The sequence below is a fragment of the Nannospalax galili genome, unplaced genomic scaffold, assembly GCF_000622305.1.
Source record: "Nannospalax galili isolate Female #2095 unplaced genomic scaffold, S.galili_v1.0 scaffold735, whole genome shotgun sequence".
NCBI lineage: Eukaryota > Metazoa > Chordata > Mammalia > Rodentia > Spalacidae > Nannospalax > Nannospalax galili.
The window spans coordinates 1,363,158-1,378,298 of record NW_008337053.1 but is presented as its reverse complement, the minus strand read 5'-3'; the positions used below and the strand labels follow the sequence as shown (position 1 = coordinate 1,378,298).

Here is a 15,141-nt window from a genome sequence, read left to right as displayed (position 1 = left end):
ACTTCCATTATTCAAATGCATCTCTGGGATTAATCCCCAATCGTTTCTCCCTTCCTTTCTGAGAAATCTCAAGTAGAGTGAAACAAACTCCATACTGATTTTAGAAATATCTGTAGAACCGAGGGTGGTGGTCACACTTGTAATTCCAATACCACCAAGACTGATGCAGGTCTGCTGATAGTTCAAGGCTGTATCGTGAATAGGAAGTTCCAGACCAGACTGGGCTATACAGAGTGAGTCTCTGCTTAAAAAAACAAAAACAAACAAACAAAAAAACAAAAAAACTTTAATAAAGAAAGGCAAGACTGCTGTTAATTATAAAGCTAGTTAATTAATTCTAGTAATAGTGACACAGTGACAGAATCACTGAGTAAAGATACTTATTGATAGACAATGAACAGTCAACTGGGCTTGTGGACATTAAAACACAGGTGAGACAAATTTCTTCATGACACAATTCTACCATAAATATGCAATGAGCTACACGGTATTTTCCATAACTAACATGTAAAATAAGACTGTACTTGCCTCAAGGGGATATAAAAATACAATGTTTAAAACAATGTAGAGGGCTGACAAGATGGCTCAGCAGGGAAAGGTACATGGTAGGCATATCTGGTGACTTCAGTTCAATTCCCCAAATCAGTGTCAAGGCAGGAGAGAACTTCACAACTCCACAATTTATCCTCTGAATTGCACATGCTTGCATGCTGCAGCATGTGAACCCCCACACAAATCATAGAGACACAATAATATTAAAATATTTTAATTAAAAATAATTAGGAGGAGGGCTTTGGCTCATCTCAAAACCCTGCAAGAAATCCAGCATCACAATAATAAGCAAAGGACATACAGGTAAATATATAGTGTATGGATTTTCAACCCATTCACCTAATGTGAATTTGCAGTCAATATTTAGTCTCCAGTCTTTTCCTTTACAACAAAGGGTCTGGCTAATACACGCATTATTACATCTTTCCATTTCAGGTGGCTTTGTTTGTTTACTAAGCAATGTGCCCATGTCCCTGGTTACAGCTTTTAACAAGATCAGACCTAAGCATTAGAAATCAGGATTTTAATATTCTTATATTTTATATGCCAACTCCTATATTGAATTATTTCAGCAATTCCTTTTTAAGTTTCTAGGATCTCTTTTTTATTACTTTTCATATTATCCCATTCTTACTTTTAATAAATACACTTTTTCTTAGGATATCCAATTACATCTTTTCTTTTGTTCCCCACTTGTCTGTCTCCTTGTATTTCTAGCTTCCATTTTTTCATTCAAAAATGTTGGTTCCATTTTACCAACTATCTGGCAATAACTGGCTCTTATGAATAGGTACTGATTTTTGGCTGGTGGTCTTCAATCTAGGTTCACTAAATGTTTGTTTTTCACTGGGGCCTTTTAATGTCAGTATTCAAGACAAAAAAATTTGATACATTATCTTCCAGTAAGATGGAAGACCATGTACCTAATGCACTTATGATATTTGGTGAATTCTGAGGCAGAGGTTTTAAAGAAGCTATTACCCACTATATATATGGCACTATAAGAAAGACAGAAGCTCACAAATGATGAGGTGGGCATAAAAATGGAATCGAGAGGAAACACAGAACCTAGGATTCAGGACTGGGAAATGAAATTCTTTTTCAACAAATAAGATATAATAATGAAAGACAGACCTAGGACAAAGACCGAATCAACACGGCCTCAAAGAAAAGACAAAATAAAATATGTATCCGTGTACTTTCTTTTAAGACTTCCAAACAGATTAAGAAAGTACTGCTACCTGAACCAAAGGGCATCTAGGACTACCAAACGAGAAGCTAAAAGTGCTTAAGACTTAGATATCTCTATAAGTCATGGGCAGTCTGAGTGTCTGTGGGTGTCTCTTTCTCTAAGCCTTCCCTGCTGAAGCCTTCCAGACTCAACTCTCCCAATAATTCCACCTTTAGGTAAGCCCTAATTCATTTATTAAACTTGTTTAAAAACTATGTCAACACTTTAAATGAATCTACTTTCCTGACCAAATCCTGACCAAATTATCTGGCTTCCCTAGAAAGATTACATCAACGACTTTATTAGAATACAAAATCCTGGATGGTAAAAGTGAAGGATGGAAGTACAGGGATGGAAACAAGTCAGTTGATGACTTGCTGACAGCTGCTCCTGCTGCATGAAAAGCCATGAAGAAACACTGTCAATCTCTTGGCAAGCCTTAGCTTAGCAAAGTGGTTATATCGCATGATCAGGATGAGACAGTTCTTGGAGACAGTCGTCCAAAGGGAGAGGAATTTACCTGATAACTTCAGTTCATTAACTTAGTTTCACCAACATTGTGGACTGCATCCCAAACCCCTTTTGGTAGTCACCAGGGAATCACATAAGCCTGCTGGCATTCTGTGACTAAGACAAAGTCACTTGTCAAGGGCCTAGGAAATAGTTGGGCCAAGAATGTTCTGGGGTGCCTGAGATGCATCTGCTATAGTATACAAAGATATACTGTCTACTGGCACAATAATGCTGTAAACTACAGTTAAATGTCAGTGAGATAAGACATTCCTTGCTCACATGTCAGGAGTCAGTAGGTATCTGTCCTGACTTTGGCTGGAGATCACAGGAATATCTGGTGACTGGTTATCAGCCAATCTACACAGGCACACAGGGGCAAGAGTGACAGGGCAACCTCGCTCTGCTCTCACTACCTCATCCTCCAGCCGGCTAACACAGCCATGCATATTTGTATGTCAAGAGCCAAACCACAAAACCAGAAATGCAGCAGTCTTAGAAATGTGGTCCAGACTCATAGTGAGAGGGAACTTCAAAGGAACTGAAGGGACATCAGTTTGGAGAAAAGCAGGTTAGGGCCATTTCTGTAGTCTATCATGCCAAGAAAAACAAGACAAATATAGTCAGTTCACTGTTCTAGCAGGTATTATCTTCTTTTGGAAAGAACCTGAGCTCTTATCTGACTGTGGTTGTATATTACCCTCTCTGAAGTATGTGGTCATCTTTCTTAGGTTGCCGTGAGACAGGCAAATGAGTGACACGATTATTCTCTCTCTTCCATTTCCCTTTTAACTATTATGCTAGTTGGTATGTGGAGCCAGGTAAATAGAAATAGATTTTGTCCAGGAAGTCTAAATTTATACTCCAAATCTAGACTTTGGCTCTATTTAAGTCAATCAAGCCTTCCTCTATTTCTAGGGCCAAGTTTCAAACATGAAGAACTTTACTTTAATCCCAAGTTTGTAAAATAACTGCTAAATAAAGTGAGCCAGTAAGTGCATAATGGAGGCCATGCCAAACCTTATGCAGTCCACACAGCACTGTAACAGTAGCTCTCAGAACCAATCAAGTCAGAAACCTCAGGCTTCGGACCAGGCCTTGCCACAAACTAGTCATATGTCCTATCAGCCATGTATCTAACATCTCTAAGTCACATATGTATCCTCACGAATTGATCTGAACCACAGTATCTCAATGTCCACAGGACATTAATAGGCATCACACATTCTACTGATTTTAACACACACTTGCTTCCATGAGGTCCAGAATGGTTATTTCAGGAATTCTCAGAACCTTTAACATGCTGTGCCTTTTGAGTCTTCAAGAGGGAAATGTAATTTGCAACAAAGTAATTTCACCAAGAATGTTTTTTTCCACATAATGATATTGTGTCCCAAGTGCATATTTTTTGAGATATATTATTACTTCTCATTTCTACAGTCCAAATCCCAGAAGGAAGCAGATGATTTCAGATGAGGGCATCTGAGAGGTGTGCAATGAAATGGCTGCTTATGAAGGCCCTGGCAGGGTTAGAGAAACTGCCGCTGGGACTTAATACCAGGTGGAGCCCATTACTGCCCTGAATGAAAATGGACAGAGGGAGCAAGGACCTGAAACTGGAATAACTACTTGGTAAGGGAAAGGATACCTCACAGGATTGCAATCTATAAAGGAACACGGACAACTCATAGTGACCAAGAAAATCAATGTTTTCATATTTACAGTGGTTCATTTCAATTGTCAACACTGGCAATCTTGAATCACCTGGGAAGAATCTCAGTGAGGGGTTGCCTGGATCAGGTCGGCCTGTGAGCATGTCTGTAGGGTTGTCTTGATGGCCCTAATCAATGTAAAATCCCAGCCTGAAAGTCTGGCACCGGTTTGGGCCCTGGACCGTAGAAGACTAGAGAAAGCTGGCTGAGCATGAAAGCACACAAGCATTCACTGGCCTCTGCTCTTGACTGTGGCTGTGATGTGACTCGCTGTTTTAAGTTCCTGCTGCTGTGACCTCCCCTCAATGACAGATGATAACTTGAAACTGTGAGCTAAAATAAACCCTTTCTCTCCTAAGTTGCTTTTTATCAAGATATTTTATCACAACAACAGAAAGGAAGCTAGAACAATATTCTCAAACTCCAGGCTCCTGCTGGTTCTTCCCATTTGCTAAATCAGCTGAAACCCACCGAGCAAGTGAGCTTCCCTACCAGAGCGGAGGGCAGAGAGAAAACAATGGGGCAGATCCAGAGGACACAAGCCATCCAGCACAGGAGGTCCATCCGCCACAGGGCATCTCTGTGATTAAATGAATGAGGTCACCGGACTGACCTCTCTGCTTTTCGTTTCTGAATTCATTCCAAGATTGGCTCTTCTCACAGAATAGGTGGCCACCAGAGCTTAAGGCTGAAATCATTTTTAGTTCACAATTCTAAAGGAATAAACATACATCTAGTACTTGCATTCCAGACACTGGTGAAAGCTGCTTACATACAGATTCTGCTCATCTTAACATTCCTGTGGCCACTGCACTGCTGACTCTGTTCAGCTGAGAAAAGAACAGAGGATGGGAAATGGAAAAGCAAAGCTGAGACCAAGACTCGGTTGTCCAATTTCAGAGCCTGAACTCTTCACCACGGAACCATATTGCTTTTTGAAAAATAAACCCCATCTCCTACAGTGTCCCTAACACACAGAATGGACCCTGGAGCTGCTGGGCCATGTACTCAGCCTCAGGTCAGCCCATGTTTAGGAAATGCTGTGGCCGTTATCTTGCTAAAATAGGTCATATGCCCATCCATCCGGCAGGAAGAAATGACTTAGCATTTTTTTCTTAAAGCAGATGCCAGGCAGATGGAAAGGGTAAGAGCGGACTTAGAGAAGCAGCACCACAAACTAGTTTTGCCCATTTTCATCATTAACCTCAAGCAGATTATGGTTCAGTTTTTTTTCAGGCCCCAAATTCTGACTTCATCTAAATCAAAAGGTGGGGGGTGAGCATGAGTGAAAAAATAACAAGCTCTCTAATCAGAACACAATGACAATTACGTAAATAGAACACATCATACTGAAATGTACAGTGCAACTGAGATGTGCCAAAACTGGGCACGTGGCTTCTGGACTGAGTCTTTCAGTCAATTCCACCTCTCAAAAATTGCCTGGGATACAATTTTTGTTTTAAAAAATGTGGTAAAACGGACGAAAATGGAACTTTTCCAAGTATCCTTACAGGCATATGCATGATTAGTTCCCAAAGCACACAAGTTTATTAATTTTAGCACAGTACAGTGACAAGGGGCTTGTGCAAAGCTAATGGGTAAGCTCTGTTTTCCCCTTCCCTCCAGCACCTTTGGCATTCTTTACCAAGCGGTACATGAAAGAGTAGAAAAACAGAAGGTTGTCGTACTGCCCTCTGTACTTCTCTCTCAGCAGCTCAGTGTGGTAGTCGACTAGGAAGTAGTAGATGGCCTCAATCGTGGAGAGGAACGTATCTGGCTTTCCTTTCTGATGGCGCCAAAAGCAGGTTTTTCTTGTTTTCAGTTCAACTTGTAATAACCCTGCCAAACAAACAAACAAACAAAAGGAATATAGAAATACTTCTCAATCACATTATCATTGAGACTAACATCAATGACTGGTACAATAAAACGTCTTGATACAGAGATAATGACTCCCCTTAACTACTTTAAGGATTTTTAAAAGCAGTGCAGGTAAGTTCCTTCAATTTCAACTCAAATGGGATATTACTTACATGTTTTAAGGTACACACAGAAACAACATAAGGTACAGAATGGATCATATCCAGAGCAGTTATCACGAGTCTCAGACCTTGTAGCAATAAATTAAAAGTAGTTAACATTTAAGATGTTCACTTCTATCTATCCTCTATCAGTTTCTTTTTAAATTTGGCCTATGAAAAAACAACATTCACCCATTTGCAAAAGGATTTATTTTACTTGATAAACTAATTTTTAAAACATTCTGAAACACACCGAGAGATGAACAGCACGCTGGTCCTGACTAGTGAAGTAGTTCACTTCCAAGTTCATGTGAGGCTCTATGTTCATGAACAGAATACCTAGAGCTATTTCCTTAGCTCTGATACCCATGCAGCAGAGCCTCCCTGACCTCATCAGCTCGAGTGCCTTGTTCTTTCTCAGTTAAAGAAGGAATCATTAATGAAATAGCATTCTTACCGCTACAACTCAGGAGGCAATGTACAAACCCAGAATGCTTTTAGTTCCTTGGACCAGTACTCTGTCTGATTCACATTATATTTATTTGCCATTTTTGAGGATACTTTCAGTTTTTAAAATTAAAATTTTTTCCATGTACATCTGTATGTTATGCATGCATGCATCTCTGCAGGTCTGTGAGAGGACATGGTATGTAGGTACGTATGTGTGTGTGTGTGGAGGCCAGAGGTTGACATCAAGTGCCTTCCGTGATTGCTCTTCATTGTATTTATTGAGGCAGGGGTCTTTTGCTGGGTGCAGGCCTCACAGATATTGATTCAGCTAGTCTAGCTAGTCAGCTTGTCTGGGGAACTCCTGTTTCTAGCTCCCAAGCACTAGGATTACAGGTGGGCGGCTATGCTACCCAGCATTCATGTGGCTATTGGGGATCCAAACTCAAGGAACTTTACCCAATGAGTCATCTCCCAGTCCTTTTCTTTATCTTTTTTTTTTTTTTTTTTTTTTTTTTTTTTTTTTGTGTGTGTGTGTGTGTGTGTGTGTGTGTGTGAGACAGGGTCTTCCTATAGGTCCAGCTGGCTTGGAACTCACTATGTAGACCAAGCTGGCCTTGATCTCACTGAGATCTGCCTGCCTCTGCCTCCCAAGTGCTGGGATTAAAGGCGTGCACCACCATACCTGCCCCTCCAGCCCCCTTTTAAAAAGGGAAATAAAGGGGAGAAGTTAGCACAAAATTGGCTCACTAGCCAACTAGGTATCTCTGTGTCATCAATCAATTCTATTTCTCATGTTTCAGTTTTCTGGCATGAAGAGGCAAGATCTAAAAAATATGAAGACATGAAGAGATCTGGAGGATCAAGTGTCTAAAAATCAGGGGAGGAGAGAGCAGAGTAGATTGGAGGTATTACTGTAAGACAGTGACTATGACTTTTCCAGAAATTATTATTTTTTAAATCTACACCCACAAAATTATGAAACACAGTGTATCTAAAGCAGAAAACCATACGAAGAAATCAAGAGAAGATCTTAAAAGCAGTTATTGAAGGGGGTGTACTAGTTCTGGGTAAGATAGCTGAAAGGACGCCGTGAACCAGGGAAAGACACAGTTGAAGTAAGAACAGACTTCGTCTCAACAAGAACAGAGCAAGAGCTGCATCTAATAAATGCAGTAAAAATGACGAGGGATTGCAGGGAACTTCTGCCACTGCAGCAGCAAAACAAAGAGCCAGCTGTCTACAGGCCATAGCTATTCCCCCTGCCAGGAAGCACTCTGGGCAGAGTCCATCAGAATCAGAGCTGGGCACACGGCCCCAGAGGAAACTGCCTTAAAGAACTTACATTCCTGGCTGGGACCAGCAGAGAAACAGTTCATGCTGCTGGAAACCAAAACTGGAGGTGGAACTGCCATAGCAGATTTGGGCAAGTGCCAGAGGAAGGGCCCAGGAGCTTGAAATTGAGATTTTCAATGCCTACAATCCCTCCGCACTACTGTCCAAAGGAGCAAGTAAGCTGTGCCACGGGAATGGACGGCAGAGGACGTCAGAGCAAACCCCAGAATCTGCCTGCAAATGATAATGGCTCAGTAACCCATGGTCAAAAGGGTAAGTAACCCTAAAGTTGAGAAACTCAAACAACACATCATCGCCAACCCTCCATCACAAGTGCCTGGTGCAGCAAGAGACCTTCTGGAAGCATGGGAAGTGTGCAGGCAGAACAAGGGTCGCGCTGCTGCATCCAGTGGGAAGGAACAGACCCAAAGTCATAAGATGGAGACCAAAACCGAAAGATCTTCAATATCCTCCATTCCGGGTAGCAGGGAGAGGCTACCAGACCCTAGGAAAATTGTGACGGAACCTGGTACAGCATCTTGATGGATAGAACCAAGGAAAACATGAGAAATGTTGGGACAGAAGTTTCATCTTTTGTCTGCTGGCTTCCTTCCAAAGGTTCTCACCTAAGTTTTCTCATGAGTGAGTCCTTTTACACTGAAGCAGAAGAAAGCCCCAGCCAAGTGCATTACCACACTGGCCACAGTTCTAAGATCTCTTTCCAGTGTCACTTTCCTGGTACTGAGACAGACTGGAGCCATGGCTGAAGGTGTTCCCATGTCCACTGTATTTGGGATGCTCATCTCCAGTATGAGCTTTTTGGGGCTTGGATGGGTTAGACATAAAGCGGAAAGCTTTCCCACACTTGCTGCAATCATAAGGCCTTTCTCCTCTGTGGATTTCACTGACTGAGGGTGGCGCTTTCAGTAAAGGCTTTCCCACACCAGCTGTAATCATAAGGCCTATTTCCAGTGTGAACTTTCTGGTGCTTAACAAGGTTAGAGCTATAGCTGAAGGTGTTCCCACATGCACTGCATTCATAAGGCCTTTCTCTAGTGTAAACCTTCTGGTGCTGAATGAGAGCAGGGCTTTGACTGAAGACTTTTCCACATTTTGAGCATTTATAGGGCTTTTTCTCCAGTATGAATTCGCTGGCGTGGAACAAGGTTGGAGAGGCAACTGAAGGCTTTCCCACAGTGGTTGCACTTATAAGGTCTTTCTGCAGTGTGAATCCTTTGATGCTGAACAAGCTTAGAAGTTTGTTGGAAGGCTTTCCCACATTCACTGCACTCAAAAGGCCTTTCTATGTAATGAACTTTCTCATGACGAATCAGACGTGAGCTGCAATGAACTCATTGCACTGATAAGGCCTTTCTCTATTGTGTATTTTCTGGTGTGTAACAAAGTTAGAGATGCAACGAAAGACTCTCTGGCACCATGTACATTCATAAGGCTTTTCTGTGCTGTGAATGACTTGATGCTGAAGAACTTGGAAGCTGTGAGCAAAGGCTTTCCCACACTGGCCACACTCATAAGACCTTTCACCAGTGTGAACTCTTTGGCACAGAACTACTGAGTGTTTGCAGGTGAAAGTTTTGCCACATTCACTACAAGTATGACATGACTTTTCAGTGTGAATTTTCTGATGTGATCTCAGTAGGTGAGTGAAAGCCTTTCCACATTCCTTATGTACATGAGATGTTTTTTCATTGTGAAATTTTTGGTCATTCACATGATTTAAGTTCTCCTTGGGGCCATTTCCCATTGTTGGGCATCTGAAGTGTTTCTCTTCAGAGTGAGCTATCAGGTGGTCAAGGAGAGCAAAGGCCTTCTGAAGCCTGTTTCACAGTCACTGCATTTGAAAGGCTTCTGTGTACTATAGACTCCTGCTGCTGCCTGTGGCTGCCTGATGGGAAGACTGCCCTATGCTGGGTGTTCCTGTACAACTTCCCTTTGCTGGTGGTGGCCTGGTGCTGGAGGTTATGGCCTGCTAGGATGTTCTCATACTGCCCAGCACATGAAGTGCTTTTTAACACTATGCTCCTTTGGCTGGTGAAGGTTCACTCTGATCCAGAAGCTTCTGCCACATGCCTCACATGTATATGGCTTCTGTCCAAGTTGTGTTCCCTCACGTTCAGCAAGGTGCAAAATGTTTTTAATACTGGGACACACGTCACAGGAATAGGCCTTCAACTAGGCCTTATGGGTCTCAAACTGGAACACTTCCTCTACAGAACCCTCCACTACATGCCAGCAACCAAGCCTGGGCTCCCTCTTGGCCTCTCCTATAGCTGGATGTGACACATCTATCCAGTCAGGCACCCAGGGTTCTTTACCCTGCTCCAAGTGCGAAATCACACAGGACTTGGAAGATGCAAATCCTAGGGAGGTCACAAGTACAAAGTTCTCCAGCATCACATCACGGTACAGGAGCCTCTGAGCCTCATTAAGAAGCCCCTAGTCCTCTTGGGAGAAGTACACAGCCACATCCTCAAAGTTCACCTAGTCCTGCCATGATGGCAACAGCTAAGTCACCAAACCAAAAGATAGCAGAGAAACAGGGTGGAGGGAAGGGAGCATAGGCAGATGCATTTGGGCCCCAGTTCCACGTACTGCCACTTCTCTGGCAACAGTCCTTCTTCTGTAACTAGATCCTTTCCACAAATACATTTCCAAGTAATCCCCTCTCTCAAGCGTCAGTGCTCATGAATGCTACTCTCTTCATGTCTCAGGAAGGCAGATGGACCAGTAGAATATGTCAGCCATCAGCTTCTGCCTCCCAGGCTTAGGGGGAATCACTGGCTTTTCCCTCAGGCCCTGGCCCCGTTGCCTCATATGTCTGTACATATACAATCGTTCTTGAACACTCTCACCACAGACCCCATGACCCATCCTATGGCCCACATAACCGTCTTCTTGCTTCCTCCCCATGCTCCTCTACATATGGCTGCCTTGTGATAGCAATCAGGAGCTTGTCCTGCTCCACACCTCCAGAAGACTCCACTGACTTGAGGTGGCAGCACCCAGTCCTTCCTTCGTAATTCTCCTACCTATTCCTACCTTCAATGCTCAAGTCACTCAGAACTAGGACTGTCGGTGCTGGGCTCTGCATGCTGTCCCTTTACCAGCCTACTTATGCAGATTCAAAACTCAGCCCCCAGCTTCTCATCCCAAGCCACTAAGCTATACCAACAGCCCAGCAGAGACTAACAGGCACCATGAGTGTCCCCCCAAAAGCTAATGAACCTGCCGGGCATGGTGGTGCATATCTTTAATCCCAGCACTTGGGAGGCAGAGGCAGGCAGATCTCTGTGAGTTCAAGGCTAGCCTGGTCTACATAGAGAGTTCCAGGCTAGCTGGGGCTACGAGATCCTGTCTCAAAAAGAACCCCCCCCAAAAAAAACTAATGAACCCACAGAGATACAAAAAAGCATAATCCCTGGTTCCCCTATCAGCCTACTTCCATCTTCACTTGCTTCTGCCTCTAACCCAAGGACCTCTGGCACATCTCCCTCCCTCACACACCCCTTCCCTTGAGGCTGCTCCTCCCTTTCTCTGACTCTGAGATATCTATCACAGCCCAGTAAACTGGTCTACAACTACCACAATCAGACATCCACTGTATTGGCCTAAAGATGCCCCTCAAAAATATGACCCTTAGTTCACAGAATCACTGCTGTGACCCACAACTCTAAGCTGAATCCCTTAGAACTTAGTCTTGTAGGACAAAAACATAGCCAAAAATCCACTTTCTGAGCATCCCAGAAACCTGTACTTTTCTATTTCAGTCCACAGCATTTCTACCTTCCAGTTGCTAAAGACAAACTCCATGGTAACATTCCTCTCTCCCCTTGCCTCTTTCCACACAATAATATCTGGCTAACCCAACTCAAATAGTAGGTGCAAAATTCTACTTCCCACCAGGTGCTATGGTGCTTGTCTTCAATCTCAACCTTTTGCAGGCAGAGGCAGGCAAATACCTGTGAGTCTAAGGCTAGCCAAGTCTACATAGCAAGTTCCATGCCAGCCTGGGCTACATAATGAGACCTGGTCTCAAAAAAGCCCAAATAATAATTAAAAAATAAAAATTCTTCCACCTCCAAGTTCAACCATCACTCACACACTTTTGTGTGTGTTTAGGTTTTTGAGACACCTTTTATTTTGTCTTAAAACATGCACTTTGTATTCTAAGTGTCCGTTGGTATGTTGCACCTGTATCTTGTTGGAAAAGTTCTTCTATCTGTCCTTTTTGCCAGCTTAGCACACACATTTTCCCTTCTGCTTTCCATACCTCTTCCCCTCTGTTCTTCTATCTACACTTATTCCTGCTTCTGCTCCCTTTCATTTCACTACTTAAATATACTACACTGTCTCCACCCAAACCTCCTTAGGGTTCAGGAGGCAAGAGCACAGTATCTTCGGTGTTAACAAGGAGACCTCTGTCAAACCACTGTGGCTGTTATACTGCTCGTCCACCTCCTGAACATAAGTCCAAGAAGATAACCCCCCTCCCACCAGCAGGACTCACATAAAATAGAACAAATAAAAACAACTGGGGAAAAAGGAAAAGCTAAAAACTTGCATCTACCCCAACATATGTGCAAAACACAACAAAGAAACACAAAAACATGGGGCAACACACCCCACAAGCTGACAGCTTCTCAACACTGGAAAACAAGGATGATGAGTTCACAAAATGGATGAAAGAATTCACCAGAAAATTTTTGGATCTAATAAACACATTCAGTAAAGTCACAGGTTCAGTAAAGTCACAGGATACACAATCAATACACAAAAATCAGTAGCTTTTACAATAATAATGGATTTGCAGGGAAAAAAAAGTGAGGAAAACTATCACATCACAATGGCCTCAAAATACCCCAAATATTTAAAAAGAGCCTAACCACGGAAATGAAAAATCTCTATAAGGAAAACCTTTAAGACGCTGAAACACAAAACTGAAGAGGCCATGAGATGTTGGAAAGACCACTGATACTCTTGGATGGATGAAGATGAATATACCACCAAAATCAATCTGAGATCAATATCATCTCCATCAAAATTCCAATGACATTCTTCATAGAACTAGAAATAACAATCCTAAAAACCATACAGAAACACCAGACAATGGATGGCCAGAGCAAATCCAAGTATAAAGCATAGCTGGAAGAATCACATTACCTTACCTCAAGCTGCATTACAGAGCCATAGTGACAAAGAAAACACGGGACTGGCACAAAAGCAAATGTGTTGAACAATGGAACAAAACAGAAGACACAGAGATAAACTCATTCATCTACATACACCTAGTTTTTTACAAAGGTGTCAAAAACATGAACCATGAAAAAAAAAATCTTTTCAATCAATGATGATAACAAAACTGGTTACCCACCTGCAGGAGAATTAAGTTAGATCCTTATCTCTCATCCTTCACAAGAATCTATTCAAAATGCTGAAATGGCTACGGTAAAATACTTAGGTATATAGGTAAAGGCAAGAAATTTCTGAATAGAATTCCAATAGCTCAGGAGATAACCCCAAGACTGACAATGTGATGATGTGGTATTAAGAACCTTCTATACAACAAAAGAGATTATTAGCAGAATGTACAGACAGCCAACATAATGGAAGGAACTCTTCAGACAGGGGGTTAATATTTAGAATACATAAAGAATTGTAAAATGTAAACACCAAAAACAACAAACTGCAATCAATAAATGGACCAATGAACTAAACAGTCAGTTCTCAAAAGAAGAAATGGAGATGGCAATTTTTAAAAATATTCAATATCTTTAGCCATCAGGGAAATGCAAATTAAAACTACTTAGAGATTCCATCTCATTCCAGTCAAAATGTCTATGAAGAAAACAAATGGCATGTGTCGGGGAGCATGTAGAGAAAGAGGAACCCTTATTCTAGTTCAGTCACTATGGAAATCACTGTGGAGGTTTTTCAATACAATAGCCCTTCCTCAAAATAAAACTATTTAATAGCAGAACTGGAACTAGAAGTCAAGTCCCAGCTCAGTTCTTCCCACTAGACTTACAACACAATTTGATCACAGATGGATCAGATTCCCAGAGGATAACATAATTTGAATTTCTCCACTCTCTTCTGCAATTCTATCTTATATTAGACCATACTACCTTTTTTCATTTTCTTGAATGCAAAATTTTTTGTACCTTATATATGCTGGTTCCTTAGAAATTTCCTATCTTGATGGAAGGAAATGTCCCCTCTCACCTCTTGGCCATCAACATTTCCACAGAGGCAACAGCTCCTCTGAGAACTCTCCAGATCCCAAGCAGTCTTCTCTATGCTGCCACTGCACTGCAAACCCATTCAAATGTCTCATCTATCTACCTGATTCTCATAACAGATTATGCAGCAGAAAATGCCCAGTGCTTCTCAATATTTACTCTCTCCTGTCATATCAACAATTAGCCAGACTTCCTTACAGTCGGATAATCAAATGAACCAGTTCTGGCCAAAGAAAGGAAAACAGAAATACAGAGGTAGATCCTATAGGAAAGCCACTCATTTGGGCTTTTAGTAGAACACACACTGCTCTTTGTGCTTGTTTTGACTGGAATATATGCAAATGTCTCACTGATTGTCAGTCATATAATTAGTATAAGGATGAAAGTAATGATGTTACAAAATAAGAGAAAGCATCTGGGTTTTAAGGGGTTGTGAAGCCCCTGCACCAGGTCTGAACTCTTTCATTCCAGATTTTTATGAGACAATGCCAAGGGTATTAGTAAGGGAGAAGGGGGGAAATGGGGGCATCTTAAGTGGGAAATCCATGATATAGGGGTGAGACAATGTGAGAGGTGAGACAATATGAGAGATAAACAGTGCCTAGCTATCTTTGAAAACCAGTGAGCTTTGAAAACCAGTGAGAACCATATTACTCCTACAACCTATTGACATATGCCTAGCTAGTTTTGAAAACCAGAGGGAACCATATTACTCCTACAAACTAATGAAAAACCATACATAGCAGATCAAGAAATGTATGTCTAGGTAAGGTTTATCGAGAACAACTGGTCTTTGCCCAAGATTTATCTACATGACACACAGTAATTAAAAATGCAAGACTGGTGGAACTAACCCTCTTGGGTATTTAACAGACATACTTTGAGGTCTATAATAATTTGGCCAGAGGGACATAAAGGACACTTTTTCTCCATTGCCCTCCTAGGTCGACTAGTTCCAGGGACTATGAGCATTTCTCAAAATGACCTGTAATGGTGGTGGGTCACATGTCCTCTTGATCAAGGAGGCCAAGGAGACCCCACCAGATCGACTTGAACCAGTGTCCATATCTCTA

General features: G+C 42.0%; 1 protein-coding gene across 2 annotated transcripts in view; it reads right to left on the bottom strand.

The window, feature by feature from the left end:
* Positions 1–750: 750 nt before the first annotated feature.
* Positions 751–15,141, bottom strand: part of Dtwd1 (DTW domain containing 1) — a 34,233-nt gene continuing 19,842 nt past the window's right edge. For both annotated transcript variants that reach the window (XM_029562950.1, XM_008831796.3), the window contains exon 5: positions 751–5,844. In XM_029562950.1, the coding sequence (XP_029418810.1) occupies positions 5,597–5,844 (248 nt within the window). In that variant the 3' untranslated portion in view covers positions 751–5,596. The remainder of the gene's footprint in view (positions 5,845–15,141) is intronic.